Source organism: Passer montanus, unplaced genomic scaffold (assembly GCF_014805655.1).
Source record: "Passer montanus isolate IOZ18808 unplaced genomic scaffold, ASM1480565v1 scaffold35, whole genome shotgun sequence".
NCBI classification, from domain to species: Eukaryota; Metazoa; Chordata; class Aves; order Passeriformes; family Passeridae; genus Passer; species Passer montanus.
Window position 1 is genome coordinate 9451305 of NW_024368263.1, and position 20107 is coordinate 9471411.

At 43.0% G+C, this 20107-nt stretch overlaps 2 protein-coding genes across 17 annotated transcripts in view; both read right to left on the reverse strand.

The window, feature by feature from the left end:
* The window catches only part of FASN (fatty acid synthase), a 41418-nt gene extending 25368 nt beyond the window's left edge, over positions 1-16050 (reverse strand). Inside the window, exons 1-11 of the mRNA XM_039715859.1 lie at positions 15900-16050; positions 10049-10195; positions 9367-9519; positions 7675-7848; positions 6641-6841; positions 6087-6209; positions 5318-5433; positions 4954-5088; positions 2116-2575; positions 1571-1758; positions 686-875 (exon numbers count right to left, since the gene is read on the reverse strand). Coding sequence (XP_039571793.1) covers positions 686-875; positions 1571-1758; positions 2116-2575; positions 4954-5088; positions 5318-5433; positions 6087-6209; positions 6641-6841; positions 7675-7848; positions 9367-9519; positions 10049-10175 — 1867 coding nt within the window. The 5' untranslated portion in view covers positions 10176-10195; positions 15900-16050. The remainder of the gene's footprint in view (positions 1-685; positions 876-1570; positions 1759-2115; positions 2576-4953; positions 5089-5317; positions 5434-6086; positions 6210-6640; positions 6842-7674; positions 7849-9366; positions 9520-10048; positions 10196-15899) is intronic.
* A 2669-nt stretch (positions 16051-18719) lies between these two features.
* The window catches only part of CCDC57 (coiled-coil domain containing 57), a 33516-nt gene continuing 32128 nt past the window's right edge, over positions 18720-20107 (reverse strand). For 14 of the 16 annotated variants that reach the window (XM_039715970.1, XM_039715973.1, XM_039715983.1 and 11 more), the window contains one exon: positions 18720-20098. In XM_039715970.1, the coding sequence (XP_039571904.1) occupies positions 19875-20098 (224 nt within the window). In that variant the 3' untranslated portion in view covers positions 18720-19874. The remainder of the gene's footprint in view (positions 20099-20107) is intronic. The other 2 variants (XM_039715987.1, XM_039715986.1) reach the window with 1 other exon arrangement.

A 20107-nucleotide genomic window follows, 5' to 3' on the forward strand; every position in this document is an offset into this window, starting at 1 on the left:
GGTGCTACCAATAATTTAAACATGTAAGTCACTATAAAGTCACATTACAAAGCAAAACTGCTGGGTCCAAAATTTTACCTGACAGTGGGCAAAACTATATGACTTACGCAAACACCAAGTAAAGCTTGTTCAGCAGAAAGCTTATTCCCAAAGTGCAACTAGGCCGTAAAAGGATGTAGTAGCTGGCTCCACTAGCCAGCTGCCCACTACATCATAGTGGCTTACTGTTTTGACATCTCATTACTCCTACAGACAGTCAGAAGTCTTCTTTTGAAAAAAATTACAAAAAACCCCCCACCATATATATATATACACACATCTGTGTGTGTATGATACATATATATCAAGAGCCAAAAAACTTGGTGCTTTACATTTTCACCTTGTTTCAAGGTATTATTTATGAGCCCTGTCATTGGTCACCTGACAATAAATCTCTCCATTTCCACTTAAATTTTCTATGGTTACCAAAATCCTGATGTATTCCAGGATAGAGATCACTACCATTTTATCCACTTAAATATTTAAGAACCTATTCTACATGAGAAGAAAACAAAGAAGAGGCAACAGTAGCCAAGATTTTACAGACATGATAGTTTCAGAGACCAATTTTATCCCAATAGAGATACAATACAATAGAGATCAGATGCACATTCCTGTATCACTCTTTTGGTAAGGGTGTACCTACCAACAGCCGCCATTCCTCCAGGTGGCAACTTGGCCTCTTTAACGCATCGTCCCCGCCAGTAAGCAGCAAGAATGGCTTCTTCATGACTCAAGGAGTTGTCTGCATAGCCACAAGCTAGTTCTCCTACGGAGTGGCCCAAAATCCCATCGGGATGCAGACCTGCAGCCTTCAGCATATCAATCTGAGCAATCTGCAAGCAGAAGTAAAATTACTGATTCCATGCCAGAGTAAGCAGGTGTCAGGCTGTTTTTCCCCCCATAACTACAGCTCAATCCTCCTTTCAAAACAATCCAAAGAATCATAATGCAACTCCAGTGTTGTCTGGGCCTCTTCACAATGTAATTTTCCACTAAGAAAATATTTCCAACAACATGAGGCTGCCAAGAATGTGTCTGTACAAAGTAAGAGGCTAAGACCAGCTTTCCAGATCACTTTAAAAGCTTGGCCTCTAGTTTAATAAGAAACCATGAATACCAAATTGACACCCAGAATCATAAAGAAGCTTCATTCAGATTGACTTAGTTCATTTGCAGAACAAATTTTAGAAGACATTAAACTGTGCCACATATACACACGGATACACACGCAAATCAGTTCAGACCACTATTAGTCCAAACATCTTGTAAGAAAAAAAGCAGTGAGGCTAAGAATATCTGTACGAAAAAGTTTGTTATGTACTTGGAAGTGGCAAAGCCCGAAACTGTCAAGGGCACAATGCACTCCTTCCTCTCAGAGAGGTATTTCCAGCAGCTGCCACTTGCTGATTACACAAAACAAGCTTCTATTAATCGGTATAAAGTGTTACCAGCAAAACAGACACATTAGCAGAAGGTGCTTATGTAGACTGAGTCCACTTCCCCCCTCCACTAGCCCACTGAGTCTTGCCTGAATAGCAGCAAGTCCAACAAATGCATGAACAGTGTCATCAAAAGTGTTCTCATTTGCTTGCAGCAGCAGGTCTGAGACCTTAAGGCCTGTGTTCTTCAAAGCCTCGTCTGAACGCATTATAGACTGGCGAAACAGATCCAACTTCATAAGGCTCAAGCCCATGCCCTTCCACTGTGTTCCCATGCCTACAGGATAAGCAAGGAGAAAGTGAGCTTTTAGTAATACTCTGAAACAGGAGTGGATGCAACACACTTCCTCTGGCAGTTAAAGAATTCTAACTAAGAGCAACACATTGTACATTTCTTACATTCTTTAAACTGGGCACTGCTTGTTATTTGCTGGGCTTTGCAATAATCAGAAGACAGTTAAGTTGGAAGGCTTTGATAAAATACAGAAAACATAAGACTCCTACACATGTCACAGTGTTGCAAAATATTTCCTCATGCTACACTGTAAAATAACATTAGAGCACAGAATACAGTTGCTCAAGCCCCAGATCTAAAGAGGAATAGAAAAGCCTGGACTCACTGCTGCACACCTACCTGAGCATATGTACCAGAGTGGTCTACCAGATGCTTGAACTTGCTGAATCTCTTTTATGTCACTTTCAGTGCCAACCAGTGTGTAGCCTCTGTACGGCATGGAGGACACAGGAACTGCAGAGATATCGTTGAGCAGGTTCACAAATGGGCTGCATTCTCCATGGTTTCTGCTCTCTTGAATTAGTGTTTCCACAGCTTCCTGGGTTCTGCCAGAAATCTGAACCAGCCTTGGCATGTTACTAGTCTCCAGAGGTTGGCATTTTTTCTTATTTGGCCTCAGAATGACATGAGCATTAGCACCCCCAAAACCAAAAGAATTGATACCGATAAGGCCACCTTTCACTGGTGTTGGTTTACAAACTACCTCCAGGGAGCCATCTCGTAAGGCAGGAATATCTGGATTGGGGGTATTGAAATGAAGATTTGGAGTCCACAGCCCATGTTCCAGAGAGAGAATGACCTGAAAGAAAAAACAGAGTGTTCTGTGCTCCACATTGTCTCATGACAAACATTCTTTTGTTATTATTTTACTACAAATGACCATGTAGCATATTCTGAAGCAGTTCTCTATGTTTAGATAAAGGGACATTTCAGAGAATAGCATTACTGATGTTACTGAGGTAGCAACTGCATCACCTAGGCAAATTTTCAGACCATGCAGGAAGTCAGCAGGGAAGCTGAGCGTAGTAGCATGAAGTTTAGCTTCCAGTCTCTTTCTAACTGGCAAGCCATGCAGTCTGGCTGGAAAAGCAGCCTAGGTACTAAGACTATCATATAATCTTTTTCCCCTTTCAGATCCCATCCCTTTATCACATTCCACTTCATCCCTCCCCAGTCACACACAGTCACAAATCCTCTTCCTTATTGCAACAAAGTGCTCCTATTTCTTGCTTTGCTGCAAAAGAATCAAGCTGAAGCACTGGTAAAGAAGTCTGCTTGCTGCTTTACACCCATTTTTTGTCTTCTTGATTCAAAAAAGCAGAAACAGCAGACTAGGCAGAACTGGCAGAGCCAAATGAAAATACTAAAACAGTGTGAGGAACAAAATATCTGTGCCAAAAAAAGCAAGAGCTCCCTTCTCTCAGTAGCTTCTCTCTATGTACAGCTCATGACACCAAGCCCACATTAGTCTGTGGAATAAGCCCAGCAAACTGCAGGCAACAAGGTCAGCTGCAAACACAGTGTGCTCTGTATGTCTGACAGTTCCTTCACCACCCCAGAATGGTCAGAGACATGCTGTCTTGGGAACTGCTCTTTCAAGTTGACTATCAGACATGGCAGCTTATCTGGGAGAACAAGCAGTTCCCATACGTAAATATGGAACTTCAACTCACAGCCAACATGTTTAAAGCTGTAGTGTAAGGATTTTCATGCATACTGTCCTACACCTACAATACTATGCACTTCGAATGTGCTGCTGCTTTATATTGATACATTTTGTACTTTAGGTTTGCCATGATTTCTACCTAGGTTTGAGAGCACAGTACAGTGAGCATAGCACCAGTGCCACCAAAAAGCTTTGTCTTTACTGCAAAGCAAGTGATTAGACAGGCTGAGTAATTCAAAGATGCAGGTGAGTTTTCCCTTCCTCATCAGAATTTGACTGAAGAGGCCTCGGCAAACTTTAGTTTCATTCCTACCTATCCATATAATTAATGGATTCTCTTCAAGTCTGAAATCTGATACTTTCAAGATCAAATTTCCTGATACCTCACATAGCAGCATTTTATGGAATTCTGGAAGAAAACAATTACACAAACTGAAGACATACTGAGACAGCTACTGTCTAAGAAACACTGGGTTTGGTGTGGAGGTGGGGGCAACAGTACCTCAAAGTTATGATCCTGTCCTGACAGATCACAAAACCACACTAAACAAACTGTTAAATACACCACAATATGGATTAAGAAGCTTATTTTAAGCCTAAACTATCATTCTTTCTATGAAGAATGTGTCAGTAAGAAATAAAGGCACTAAAAAAACCCTAAACTTTTCTCTACAGAGAGATGGACACTGCTATTGCCATGCAGGTGGGGCTACCACACAGTGATTTGTATTTGGGTCACAAGCAACCACTTTGAAGAGTCTAAAATTCTAGCAGTGGCAGTATTTGTGACTTTGGTTTGCAGGGTTCTATGGTAATAGGCTTACAACAAGTGTGAATATTAGCTAGCTCTCTGCTAAGCAGTTTAGCAGCCAGAGCCAATAGATGACTGTCTGCCTACAGCAGTAGTTAGCAAGCTGGTTGCTAAGACAGACAGTTATTCATGCTGGTAGCCTCATCCCAGAGAACTCACCTGGCTTCCTGCCATCCTAAGAGAGAAGAGGAAGAGATGATACATCCCTGACAGAAAGCCAGAAGATCAGCTGCTCTTTTGACACTGAAAGCCCACACTGCCTCTCATCTTTGGTCACCATCAACTACTCCAAACATCTAAACCCCTCTACATATATATGCACGACCTGCAGCAGAGTTCTGTTGGAAAGCCCAGTGTAAGGATTGACAAAGTAATCAACAAGGATTAACAAAAGGATCCCAAAGCCTTCATTCTGAGCAGAGCTAGGCTCCTATAGAATTCAGTAGGAAGCGGGAACTGAAGTGTGTGTGAGCACAGCAGAGGACCACCTGAGCATTTGCTGGTTTACAAGATAGCCACCTGGGCTTTTGAAAGTATTCACATGTGAGGCAAGTAGTTAATGAGAAACACCTGAGTTCTTATAACTATCAGTGAACATTTTACCCCAAATCAATGCAGATTTTCGCTAAACAAAACCAACAAAACCCCTCATACTGGTGTTACCCACCACCCAAATTTTCCTTCTCAAGGCTCCTGTTACCTTGGCTAATGCAGCAAGCCCTGAGGCAGGCTCTGGATGACCCATATTTGACTTGGTTGATCCGATCAACAGTGGCTCCCGCTTACAGTCACAGAAGATACCTGTAATGCTGTTTACTTCCTGTGGATCTCCAACCTAGCAGGAACAGAATCAGAATGGCTATTAGCCAGCACTTCCAAAACATACCCCAAGAGAAATCTGAAAAATTATGGTGTTTGGGCAAAGTTCAAAAGTAGTGAAGCAGAATATACTCTACTAACTGGTAGAAAGCAAAAGGATTTTACTTCAGGAAAACAAAGAATTTAATGGAAAGTGTGGCAAGAAATGCAAGGGAAGAAGACAGTCCCTAAGGGAACATGCTGACCTTGGTGCCTGTCCCATGAGCTTCAATATACTCCACTTCTTCAGGTTTGACACCACTTTCCCTGTACAAAGATCTGATCAACTTCTCCTGCATCTCTCCAGATGGGAATGTCACACCTAGGATCAAAATTGCCATCAATTCCACTCTCCTATCAGGTGCTTCCTGTTCTGATTTTAGCATCCTTTCATTTGCTTTGGGCTGCCAGGTCCCTCCTCAAAACACCAAACTAAAGACCTTTTCACCATGTCCTTAGCATCAAACTCTCAGGCTCTTTGTAAGAAGAGCAGAGAAGGCAGAAATTAACATAAAGCCATGAGTCAGACTAGGGTGGAAAGACACTGGTTAACACAATACTAGTTGTCTAGGTTAAGTAAAACATGTGAAGCTTTGTGTCACCACAACTGGAGAGCAGGAAAACCTGGACAACAGTAGGGTAAGAGCTTTATAGTGATAATATTATACCTACATTTCTACCATCACTGCAGAAGTTACTGCAGAGAGGTCCTGAGGAATGCTAAACTAGCAAGAGAACACTGCTGTTACTTCAGTACAAACCACCACTTTTCCCCTTTAAGTTCTTTACAAAACGGGGTCCTGAACTTTGCATTATCAAAACCAGAAAATGCAAACAAAACAAAATCAAAACCCCAAACACAAAAAAACCCCATTCTAATACATCTAAAGAACCCTACAACAGACCACTTTTACGGCAAAGACTCTAGACTGAACAGTTCTGTAGTATCTCACTTTTCAGCAGCTCAAGACCTACCTTGCTCCTTAAAGCCATCAGTGTTAACTCCAGCATTTACGATTGTGGCATAGATCCTCTTAGCCATAGATCTCTTCATCAAAAGAACAACAACAACAGCTTCAGAGCGACAATATCCATCTCCTGAGAGCAGAGAGAGAACAAGTCATGACTTCTGCTCTGCTTTGTAAAATGTTGCCAAACACCACGCAGGAATATCACTGCTTATAATAGACTGTTTTGAGAATCTGACATATCTATTTATTTTAAAGAAAAATGTCATGACCTAGAAAGACACAGTGCCCATCACAAATTTCACAACAGAAATTTTCCATCAAGAGACAGCTAATTTTTCTCCCCAGAAGCAGAGGGATGAACCATATGGCATCAGTTTCTTCCACACAGTTAGTTTTCCAGGTTCAATGGAGGATGAAAGATAGAACAGGGTATGGCCCAAACAGTGCACATTGGAACAACTACAAGGTTAGCTCTTTGCTGTATTGAAAGAGTAAGTGGTCACAGACTGTTCAGAAAGGTACTCTCATATAATATAAGCTTTCATACTAATGCCTTACCTGAAACATCAAAAGCCTTGCAGGCACCATCACGACTAAGCAGGCCCAATTTCATGAACTGCACAGATGTGTTGGGTTTCAGCAGGAGGTTCACCCCGCCTACAAGGGCTGTGCTGCACCGCCCATGCCGAATTGCCTTATAAGCGTTTTCCAGAGCAACAAGACTAGAGGAGCAGGCTGTGTCAACAGTTAGGCTTGGTCCTTCAGAAACATAAGGAAAAACAACCTTAATTTCTTAGATTCTTCTCCAAAGGATGGGATTAGAAGAAACATATTAAAAACAATGTTAAATAAGAGTTGCTTCAGAACATAGCACATAAACCTGATGCAATGGGAAGCTAGTATCACCATCTCTGCCTACTTAGAAGGTGAGCCATGAGAAAAATGGGAAAAAATTGTGAACAGATTTTCTTTAAGGGCATATTTAAAAATTCTGTCTCTCCGTCAAAAAGAGAACACAGCTTTACAGGCAAGTTTCATCTAATTACCCATTCTCATCAATAAAAATCCCTCGTCCTTCCTGATGCTGCCTTTGTCATTATCTCTGTTCTCTGCTGCAATCCACATCAACTACCATCTCTCCATTCCCTTCAATACCATACATGGATTGAATCACACCCATGCCAATCACGTAATTTCTGAGGCTCTCTTACGTCTTCCACTTCACTCAAAAAAAGCCAACTGCTACAGTCAGTAGCAGTTTATCTCTGGTCTAGCTGACTTCCACGTATCTTGGTACCAAATAGCAGTCTCAAGGCCATAAAGACTTCCTGGCATCACCATCTCCCAAATGAACACCAGCTATGCCCAGCAGCAGCAGCTGAGTTATAAAGCCTTACAGGGAGTCCTATCATACAGTCCACTATATATTTTTTTACTTCTCATATGCCTCCTAAGAACAGTTACATGCTGTTTTCTTGTTCCAAAAGGGGTCTGTGCCGTAATATTCATCCCGGTCCTCTACAGCAACTGTGAGCAAATTATGCTGACTTTGCAATTGCTGACCAGCATCAGCAGGTTTGGGGGACACTTACCATTGAAGTCATAGAAGTAGGAAATCCTGTTGGCAAGCATAGCACGCTGACAGCCAGTCATACTGTATCCCAAAAGTTCTTCTGGATCTTGGCTAAGAGCTTCACCAGCTTCTGACCCACTGGCACCAACCCATACACCTGTGTCTGTGCCACGGAGGGCACCTGGATTAATACCTATGGAAGGTAGATTATAGTAAACAAAATGAAGGGCAAACTGGAGAGATATCAGGCACACTGGCACCAGCTCACCAAAAACTATTTATTGCTCCTTTCTGGCAGGCCTGCAGTATTGTTCCCTTACCTTTACTAACCTTTTAACTGTTTCAACTGCAGACCTTACATGTCTTACTTCAGAGTCCTTCAGAAGTTTGGTATTGGCTTTCGGCCAGAACATTTCAGCCTAGCTGGGCATTGCCAGAGTCTTGTGTAAAAAAGCGCATGGACTATGAAATGTACACGTCGGACAGAACAAGCTAACAGTTGACTTCCAGTAGAGAGAAAAGGAGCAGACTGAATGGGAGAAAAATCACGGCATATGAAATGTCACGTGAGCACATCAATACCTATCTCCAGCCAAGATCTGGAGTAGAAGACAGAAATGAGAATTCTTAACTATAAAAACTGCCAACAACCAGAACAAGAAACAACTTTGCTCTAAAATAAACACATAGCAAGGTCAACTGTCAGAAAGCTCTGCTGTTTCTTCTTTGTGCTTAAGGCGTCCTGGAGACAAATATTCAATCTCCAGACAGAGGCTTAGAAGCAGAGAACCAAAAGTTCATTTCAGTATGTCACAGAACGTTAAGTGTTGGAAGGAACCTTAAAAGATCATCTAGTCCCAACCCCCACTGCCACAGGCAGGGACATCTTACACTATACCAGACTACTCAAGACCCTACCCAACCTCGCCTTGAACACTGCCAGGACTGGGGCATCCGCAGCCTCCCTTGACAACCTGTTCCAATACCTCATCATCCTAACAGTAAAGAATTTTTTCCTCATATCTAACCTAAATTTGTCCTCTTTCAATTTGTATCTAGTCAGTACTAGTGAGGTGGTTCTAACTTTTTCCCCATCTGCTTATGTTCTGACATGAAACTGATTAACACGTAGAATAAACTTCTTGGCTCGGTGGATAAGTAACTCAAAATCTCAAAACACTGGCAGTGATAGAAGAGAGAGGCTCCTATTTCTGAAAGCACACTTCCTAGGAAAACCTTCTTTAGAAACAGATCAAATGCTATGGGTTTTCCAAGAATCTGGCCAACCAACAGGAATACATCAGGCCATCTGTCATTCTTTTAGATCACACATAACAACTATAATCAAGTCATCCTTCTTTTCCTTTTACAAATGAATTATTATGGAATGTTAGGGTAGAGCAAAATATAGAAAAGTTCTAGAACCAGTGACTGTTGAAGTGATTCTGTCATGCTGGTTTGTGGTTGTACCATATGATGCAGGTACAGATTTCTAGCAGTCAGCACTGATTTCTTTGTTTGCATTCCAGAGACAACAGCTTTGTTCCAACGCTTATACTGGGATCTGGTAACCCCATAGCATGTCTTGGATCTTCTCTCTAATGTGATAGCTTTCCCTTGTTAGAGTTCTCATCACACAAATGCATGTCTACACCTGTTACACAGAGACAATGCAGCTTAATTCTTCCTCTTCAGTCATTCATCCACTTACCTCCATCCAAAATAGCTTCATAAGAAACTTCCAACAGCAAGCGAAGTTGAGGATCCATTGTATTAGCTTGTTTCGGGTGAACCCCAAAAAAAGATGCATCAAATTTGCTTAGGTCCTTGAGCTTTCCATTTCTCTTCGGCAGTCCATAGATTCCTGTAAAGAAAAATTTGACACTGAGTCCGAAAATACATAAATGGTGAAGCAGCTACAAGCTGAGACACAGTACAGAATGACCAGAATGACCAGAGTTGATTTTCAATTACACATGAAACCTCACTCCCCTATGCAGTACCCAGAGGACTGCATGAGTATCTACTGACCTACCTCATCTGGGAATGAGAATGCTGCATCAGCAAAAATAATTGTAATTTTTAGGACTCTCCTAGATATAGCAGCAAAAGACATCTATCTAGTTTAACCATTTCTACTTTGGCAAGTTGTACCAAGCACATATAGTCTAAATGGTGGTTCCAGTCAGTCACCAATTAGAAGAAAAAGAAAAGCTGCTTTTGACTTCTGCAAATCACTTCATAAAAATATTCTGTTACTGAATTTCTTGATGATTTATCAGAAGTTAATTCAGGTCTGGAAGGATTTCGATCTCAAATTCTCTTTTCATAAGATAATTCTTCTAAAACACTCAGAACTCAGGGTTCCAAAAGAAGGGACAATAAGCACTCACCTGGTTTCCACCTCCGATCATCTTCTGTGACCATATCAACTCCATTAAGCAGGTTCTCCCAAAACTCTTGCAAGTTCTCAGATTCTGGCAGCCTTCCTGCAATGCCTGCAATCACCACGTCCTCCATCTCTTAACTTCTCCCTGTTGCTGAGATCCACAAAGCAGTAAGGCTAGTAAGATTTCATACAGAGGAAAGTATATGTGTCTTGTCTTCCTGACATGTTGTGACAAACAAGCATATTTGCAGGAACACCCACACAGGAACAGCCCATGGAGTCTCTACTATTAAAAAAAATAATAATAAAAAAAGATATCCCAACTAATCAGATGGACCATAAGACCCATGGGGTTGATAAGGATGAAAAAAAACAATCCTGAAGGAGCATCAGGCTCTGAGAACCACCAGTTTCTGTATGACAACCAGAAAATGAGTAAGTCTACCTCTACTAAATGCACAGCCTCTGTGAAGTCAGCAGAGAAGAAAGATTAACATGCTGGAGCAGAGGTGGGTGGAGAAATTATGAAATACACATAGTAAAATACATAATTACAAGGCAAACCTAACAGGTAGCAAAACAAGTTCTACAATCATTCCAAAGTTAAATGCTAACTTAAGAATCAATAATCAAAAGATTTGTTGGATGTGAAAAAAAAAAAGAAACCCTAAATAAACAAAACTACAAGATTGCACAAAACCACCCTCCAAGTAACACAACCCTAACCCCCCCCACCCCCATTAGCTCTGAGCAAACAAAAACCTGACTAAAAACCCAAACCCAACCTAACAACCAACAAAAAACCCAAACAAATCCCTCATACACACACAGAGGAGAAAACCCACACAAAGCACAAAGATTACAGTACAACTCAGCATCATTTTAAATGCTTAAACCAAAGAATTGTTACATCTAAAGTGTTTCCTAACTGGACCCTGCACTGTCACATGTTTAAAGAACTGTGAATGTGGTAGTGACTATATGATAGAGGGTGATGCTTTAAGATCTGCTTTAGCAGAACAGATCTGGAATACAGACAGGAGGAAAACCAACAGCTGTTGTCCCAAGAAATTTGCATTCAAGACCCCAATCTCAAATACCACAGGAGAGCATCACAGGACACCTCTATCAGACCACAGCACCAAATGATAGCTCGTATACTACACTCCTCTATCTTCTACTATAGTAAAAATATATTAAAAACTAAGTAGAGAGGAGGCAGTTTAACTTGATGTTTCAGTTAAATTCAAATTATAATTTTAGATCCTAAGTAGACAAATTAAAGGAGTAGGGGAAATACCCATATATATGGTGGAAGTTTTTTAAAATATGAAAATAAATAGAAGTACAGCTGCTGGAAACAAAGAGAAAGTAAGCATTCACAGTACTTCCTAAATAATCCTTCTGGTAAGCAGGGGCAAAATATTCTTTAATGTGTGGGATTTTAAACAAGTAAAAAATACAAGGAAACTAGGCATTCAAACAACTACAAGTCTGCCTTAATAGCTTTGAAGGAAAAGGTTTGTTACGAAAGACCTGAAGTTTGACTTCCATCAGGTATTATGCTACATAGTGGCACGCAGGCCCATTGCTTAAGTGCTGCTGGTGCTTGATCATCTTCTCCAAAATATAGCACTAATGGGTACTCTCTGATAAGTGCTTAGTGGCTGTTTTTCCAACCCAAGATGTTTCATTTGGGCATTGTTTTGCAGCCTCTTTTGGGGCTTCCTCAAGAAACAGGCCCCTCTTCCATCCACGGCCTACAGTGCTCAGGCAAAGTGACACTTCCCCATAGCTGCATGAGGTTGCTGGGGTGTGCAGAAGGAAAGCAGAGCCCTCTGCACAGCTGAGGTGCAGCTCTGCCAGAATGTAACACCACAGAGGCTGCCTGATTTCTTTCACCCTTCTTTCCTTCAGCAGTAATCTTGATTCAGATATGTGGAGTAACTGTGGAATTATGCAATACTTAACACTGAAGCAGAGGGGAAGATTACTTCACCCAGTCCATTCCTCCTGGGAGCAGAAACAGAAGTGCTCCCACAAGGACATCTTGGATTTCTAGGTCTTGTGCCAAACACCCAAACAACAGAAGGTCTATTCCACTCTTGTTCATTTAAAAAAAGAAATGTTAAGGGCCAAACTGAGCAAGACCCTTACTGAGAAACTAGTTCCCAAAACTTACGTTGGTAGTAATAGGCCCAGTCCACTCAGAGCTGAAGAGCTTTTCCACTCACACAGAACTAGTAAGTCTGTTTTATTTCTGGCTTCACCACTGTACCTGTAAAAACCAACCAAGGGCCACAAGTCTACTATACTTCCAGCATTTCTGTGCTGGGGCAGGGAAAGAGAGATCTTGAGCACAAACTTTACTATTTAAGCTTCAAATATGAGATACAAAAATGATAATTTAAGTATGACTCAATTTTATGCCTCAGCTCTTTGGGTGATGATCTCTAGGGAAAGAAATATAATTTCTGTTTCGGGGGACCGAAACATGACTTATTTGATTGTTCCTTCTCATCCCATATCTCTTTCCCTGGAGTATCAGTAAAACTCTATCCAGGTAAAACAAATCAACAAAACATTGCTTTCAGACAGTGAAGTAATGAAATTCATCAACAAAACAATTTTTGCCAACTTGTTATGAGTGTAGTTGAGCAAGACTATGTCAAAGGTGGACAAAAAGCTGCTGCAGTAATCAAAATTAGAAGAATATGAGCCAAGAAGATAATTTTAACTCGGGTAAGAAGTGCCACAAATTAAACGATTTTAATACACAAAGAACCAGAAAGATTTAGACTTGCCACAAACAGCTCCAAATGCATACATCTAAGATAAAATAGAAATTATGGGTTAAGTAGCAGACAGCAGAGAGGATCTGCTGTTGGAAAACAAGAGTGGTCAGAAGAAAAGTCATGAAAATTAAACCATCCCTGATTAAACAGTGAGTATAGTAGTTGTTACAGCTACCAACAATGTTTTCAGTCTTCCTTGACAGATAGTAAGCAGGTAAACAATTTTAAAGTTGATTGACTTTGTCCCCAAGTGGTATATTGCATTATTATTTTACTTTATTAAGAGACTTGTTTTCCATAGAGCATTTTTTGACTATACACACTAACACAGTATATTGACAGATTTTCAAGTATAGGGCATAGCACAGATCAAGAAAGAACATTTATTTCTACAGATGTTTTAAAGGAAATTAGACTACAGAAAACATACAAACAGACTGCTCCTACTACCTCTGATGAGTGAAGTATTCAAAAGCAACAGGTCCAAACAGGAGACAAAGAGGGGCAAACAGGAGTCTTCTGTTTCTTAAGGCTGTATTTTCTGAATCCAATCAGACATTTAACATTCTTCTTTCTCAGTTTATCCTATGCTTTTGCTTAAATTGAGTTGCGTGAATTTTCCTCAGACAGATAGAGTTTTTAATTGAGTGGAAAGAAGCAAACACACCACAGTCAACCTTCCCTTCCTCTGCCAAAGTATCAGTGCAGTAGACACCTCAGTTAAGCCTAAACTACCATCTTGCTGGATTTGCACAATATTTTTTAGCAATTGTATTGTGTTGCTGACTCATTCAGTTTGTGACTAGTAATAACTAACAATCCCTTCTGGTATCAAAGCTACTCTTAAGTAGCTTGAAATACTGTTTTTCATTGCATTTAAAACATTTCTTTTTCCAATCCCTCACTAATTTGGCACCAAAAATTAATCTAAAAATTATTAACCACCATTTTCTACCACCCCTTGCAGCTACACAACTCTTTTCTATAATACTTTTATCTACTGTTTCCCTATGGAAATAACTTTCTGACCATTAAGCATATAAGCTTATAGAGGGAAAGAAAAGCCAAAAAATCCAAAACCAAACCACAAAGTGAAGCTAAAGTCTGGTGCACCTTGGGCTTGATGAGGAAAGGAAGGGGAGAGGGAGGGAGAAACAGCTGTTTGCAAAGAAATGACAATCAAAACCCAAATCTTGTTTTGCCTGATGCATGTTTCCTTTTCCTAGACAGGATCAAAACATTTATTTCACTGTTATTTTGATAGCTATCATCATGGTGGGACAGAATCCTTAAAATCAGCTCTGCTATTGTTTCTAGATAGTCCAAATCTTCATCTTTTCTGGATCTCTCATTATTGTAAAATGAGACACTCATGACTCCTCCATAGCTTTCCTCAGCACAGATGTTGACAAAAGGACTGTTTTCTTTGTTTTTCAGTATGATTACATCACAACCCAGGTTTCCTAATCTCTGGCTGTAATGTCTAAAATTTGTAATAAAAAACTGTCCTTACACAGAAACTTCACTTATGAAGAGCTATAATGCTTGCCTCCAAAAACCCCATTCACAGAATAGAGGCAAACATAGTCTGGCTTTCATTCTTTTGAAAGCATTTGGCTACCATCAATCTGTATGTTACAGATTCAATTTAACAAAGACGTTTCAAATGCTTCTGCTTCAGGTAAGTATTTGTCCTGTCAACCACAACACAAATGAAAAAGTAGAGTGTGTTTATATTTAGAAAGCACTGCTTAGGGCGAAACACAATCTGGTTCAAATATGTTACTGGAGAAATAGTAAGTTAGGCTTTACTCATGGAATCAACACAGCTTGGTTGATTTCCAAGTGGTCAGAAGTTACCTGTATAAAAATCTAAGTCCCCAGTATGACTATATCACGTTTGTAAAATATCTGTTCATAACTGCCCTCATTCTCTGAATTCACCCACTAAATGCAGCCTTTCACAATGTATTATTCTTGCCACTTTGTTTCAAGATGGATAGAGGCTGCAGGAAAAGCTGAATCGTTTGATCATATGGCTTGAGGTTTCTTCTCCCATTTTTTAAGACAAGACATGCTCCAAAGCCCCCAAAAGGTGGTCTGACAGAGTAGGCCAGTTAATTTACACACCCTTAATACTGCCTAAGCATCCAAATAACGCTATTAGCTAGGACAATATGCATTCAGTATCTTATAGGGCCGTATGCCAGGGGATGAATGCAGAGTAAGAACCAAACAGGTGCAAAAACAACCAAAGAGAAATGATCATATTCCTAACAGAATCGCATCATCAAATCAATACTGGTGTACGATCACCGGGCTATTTCGTGTTGGCCGTTGGTTTATACCGAAGTGCGAAAGAACAGTTTAGCAATATACACGGCACGTTTCCTCAGATGGATTCCCAGAACCTATTGGCGAGACCCCCTTCCCAATATCGAGCGCCGATATCCTCTCGTACAAGCTTCTTCCGCACGCCACGACCGCGCCTTCGCGCGAACCCGGGACGGCGTGCAGGACGCTGCCCGGGCAGAGCGGCCCGCGCGGCCCTGGCGCCGCCCGAGGCAGTGCGGTGCTCGGCGCCCGAGCTGCGGCAGCGCGGGCCCACGCAGCCGCTGCCGCCGGGAGCGCGCGAGGACTGCGGGCAGCGGGGCCCGGCCGCGCCCCCGATCCCGCTCGGCCCGGCTGAGAGGGGTCCCCGCCCGCCACCAAGATGGCCGAGCGCCAGCACCACAAGGCAGCCACCTTGCCGGGCGGTGGGAGGCTGCGGCGCGGTAACCAGCCGCTGAGGAGGGGGACTCTCCCCAGAACGACCGCGCTGGGCCGCGCTGCGGCCCGGAGCAACAGGGCGCGGCGACCCCAGGGCCGGGGAGCAGAACCTTCCGGTGGCGCGGACCGAGCCCGCGGACTCCCGCCGAGCCCAGGGACCCTCATCGCCCACTCGGCGTAGAGGGCAAGATGGAGCCTCCCCAGAGCACCCGCGGGGCGCAGAGGGCCGCGGAGCCTGGAGCAGAAGCTGCCGCTATCCTGACCACGCCGCACCCGCTGTCCCGTCGATACCTGCACAAGTGCGGATGGCTTCGTGTCGGTAAGACTCTGTCGTCAGCTCAGTGCGGGATCGAGATGCTGCGGGGTGGACGCTGCGGCGGCGGGTGCCGGGCTGCACACGGCCGATTCTCCGCGCTCTCCTCACTATCTCCCTCTAGCTCCCACTCCTATTTAAGCAGTCGCCACCTCCAGCGGCCACGCCACATGGGCTGACAGTTTACGCCTCGCCGCAGTCCAATGAGAGACGGGGCAGGGCCGCCCCGGTCAGACCCGGGGTGATGCCAACCTCTGCCCGCCGGAGCCGCTCCACGGGAGGAGGGGGCCCTGGCCAGGCCGGGGCGGACAGAGGCGGGCCTCCCTGCCCGCGGCACCGGGCCAAGCTCTCAGGGCCCCGCCCCGTTCTGGAGGCCGTGGAGGGCTAGGCGCTGCCTGGCTTTGGCCTGGCCCGGCCGGGGACGGGGCAGCGCCGACCCCCCGTGGGCGCGGACCTTGTCGTGTCCCTCTCCCACCTCCCCGCGGGTAGGTACACTGTGGGGCGTGCGACCGCGCCGTGCCGGCACCGTGGCTCGGCGACTGAGGCGAGGGCTCGACGGGCGCCGGTCCAAGCGCGGTCGGGTCGCGCAGCGCCCGCGCGCACCCGTGGCGCACAAAGGGAAAGGACGCGGAGCCGGACGCGCAATCCCGGGACGGCACCCAATGCGAAGGCGGGGGCCCGTGGGCGGGGGCGCGGCCCTGCCAATCGCGGCGCCCGCGCGGTGTTGCTAAGCGATAAGGCGATGTGGTGACGGCTGAGGGGCGGCTGGGGCCGCGGGCAGAGCGAGCAGCGCCCGTCGCTCTCCGGCGGCGGCGGTCGTTCACCCCGGCGGAGCGCGGTCCCGGGGTTACCACAGGGCAGCAGGCACGCCGGCCAGGGATGCGCTGCCCCGTGCCCGGGCCCGTCGCGCCGCCCTGACGGGCGGCAGGAGAGCGAGTCCGGAGGCGGGGGGCGGGCGCCAGAGGTTCCCTCCCCGCCGTGCCCCTGCTACGCCCCCCTTCCCACCGGAACGGGGCGGATCGCTCTGTGTGTGGGCCCCTCTCATCCACTTTCCCCGTAACTTGCTCTCCTTCAGTTAAACCCGAACACTAATGAATCTGAATTTCCTTCTGTATTGCCTACGACTGCCACTCCGAAACAAAAGCGCCTTTCGGTCGGCAAATGTGGGCTTGAACACGGGGATGCAAGAAACTCCCCCGCCTTGTCTCTCCTTCCTGGCTCTGAGCAGAGGCCCCGCTCCCGGGTGGCGCTTGCACTGCCGCTTCGCAATGCAGTTCCACTTAGACCTTCTCGGCGCAGACCTTTTGCCTCTATCGATACAGTCCTCAACATAACAGGTTTTTAACCCTTTGATAAGGACAACAATAAATAATGTCCTCTTTTACCTTTTCAGTACTCTGTGACCTGCCTGAATTCCCTTCTTTGTGGGAATTTCTTTCATTGTACAATTCAATAGTATCCACAGTAGTACCTTGCTGCCACTCTTCTAATCTGCTTCTTAGAAATCAGTGCCCAGTTTGTTAAATATTTTGGTCATAAGAAAAATACATGAGGATTTTCCTGCTGTATTTAGTATGCCCTTAACACAACCGACCTAGGCAATATGTAATAATATTATAATATTATTTATTATCATGCAAATTTTCTTAATTTTCATACTTACATGCTATGTACTCAGAAGTACTCTGAAACAAATGTACAATAACTGAACTACTTTTTTTTTCTACCACAAGTAAAATAAAATTAAACAACCCAGATATCATATTTTCTTACCTGCAGGTGACTTAAGGAAACCTGTTTCTCAGAGAAACTGAATAAATTAAAGCTGCGTTACTGGCAAGAGGTCTGCATGAACAGGCATGCCAGTTGACATGGGAGGGGGAGTAAGTGGGACACCACACCAAAAAACCACAATAAACCCCCCAAAAATCCCAAACCAAAACAGAAAAAATCCCACCAAACCCCACCCCCCCAAAAAAAACCCCAAAAAACCAAACCACAAAGCAGAAAGCCCTCAAACAAGCAAACAAAAAATAGCCATAGAAACCTGCATACAAACCTACACAAAGGCATTTCTGAAGTCCGCAGCCCATCAGCTTACACCCACAGTGTAAGGAATAAAGAGAAATGTTTTCCACGTTCAGATGCAGTATTACAAATATCATGGAACAAACTGCTCTTTTATGTTGCTTTTAACACATGCACAGAATCTCATACCACCGAACTATTGTGAATCTCCACAGGTCAATATTAAATATGTAAATAACAAAAAAAATTTCATTATGATCTACAGCTATTATAAAATCTGGAATTTACACACAGAGTTCTAGAAGTAAGCAGTGAGTGCTTTAACTGGTGTGATCTGGGCCAAAATTCCTGTAGTTGTTAGAAACCACTATGCTTTGTGCTACAGAAAGAACTCATTCAGGGCCTGGTTCAAGGGAGTGCATCATGTTGTCCTGGCTCATGAACAATGTTGAATCAAATGACAGGATTTTCAAGTAATGAAAATGTTTAGAAAGAAGCTCACAAGGTCTCTCAGGCCTTATATTGGCTTAGCAATATCTCATGAAATTTCTTGCAGATTTAGCATCTGATTATAATATCATTGCACCTTTGTACTAAAGCAAAATATTTTCAGCAAGTAGTACAAAATAATTACTCAAATTCTCAAATGGATTACTACCACTCTGTCAGGTGCTGAACAGAACACCTCTTTGCAAAGAGTATCAGGCAAGCATTTCTATTAAAAAAAAACAAACCACTCCACAAAAAAAAAAGACACTCATGGATTAGTAGCTCTCTTCCTTCGTTTAATCTTTTTAGATTTTATATATTTAGCAGCAACTGATAAGTGTTATTCACTTCAGTGATACCACTTGCAGAATCACAGAATATCTTAGATTGGAAGGTACCTCTTGACATCACTTAGTCCAAGCCCTCAGCTTCAGGGTCAGCTGGAACAGTCTGGCCAGGCCCATGTCCAGTTGGGTTTTGAGTATCTCCATAGAAACAGAGACTCCATAACTCCTCGGGGCAATCTGTTCCAGTGCTTGACCATCCCCACAATTAAAAGTTTTTTACTGAATTTTTCATGTGCATTTCCTTTACTTATAGGAAAGTTCATCTCTGTAATATCCCAGGACAGGTCAGCATTATTGGAAATGCTACAAAAATACACTGATTACTTGTATTTGTGTCCTGGCACGATCATTGCTACATAGCTATCCTTTCTTACATCACAACTCGTTCAAGTTTTCTTTTAGTTTCATCTGTTTTAAGACTTACTTTTCCAACATGACTCTATTATTATGAATATATGGTTGTAACATTGTAGCAGTGTTTCTCACTGCTTTGAAGTCCATACAATCTCTTGTCAAGGGAAAATACAATCACTGGTGTGACAATAGAAATTTAATTTTATATTCTTTCATGCTCTCTGAACAAGTGGAAAGAGCTACAGAAGATGAGAAATAATACAGACTCAGATGCAATACAGACTCTTTTCTATCATGTAGAAAGATAGCTGCACAGGATTAACGGTTGCATTGTTATTTAGAAGACAAGTAGGTTGAGGCATCCCACTTCTAAGCTTAAATCACATCTACAGTTTCTCAATAAAACATCTGCTGGAGTCCTGCAAGTCCTGCCTGAAGGCACAAGGCTTTGCCTATGTGTTAACTGAGCATTTCTAAATCCATGATGCAAGAAAATCTTAACATATATAATTAAAATAAATCAGTATTAACAGTGAAAACTGTAACCTCATAATGTGCACAGATTAACCCTTTATTTTAGGCTTCACTATATGAAACAGGGTATTTGTTCTCTCTTCTGGCTGCAGATATCTCAACCTGACATACAAAACTGTGGCTAATAATGAGACCTGATACAGAGATGTTAAAGTAAGTTAATAGCAAGTGTGAACCTACAACATGCTGACAACATAGAAATCAGTCTTTAATATTATAATTGCGGATTTTTGCCATGCTAGAAGAGATTTTTGGTTTTACTAGATGAGCACAAGATAAACTCCTGGATTTTAACTTATGCTGAACTTCCAGCCTTGTTCCTCTGACTGTCAAATCTTCAGCTGATGTTTCAAGTTTATCCTTGGCTTTGACATTTTGCTGAGATTCTTCAGATTGCTTGATTGAATGTACAACTACAAACTCCCCTGCTCAAA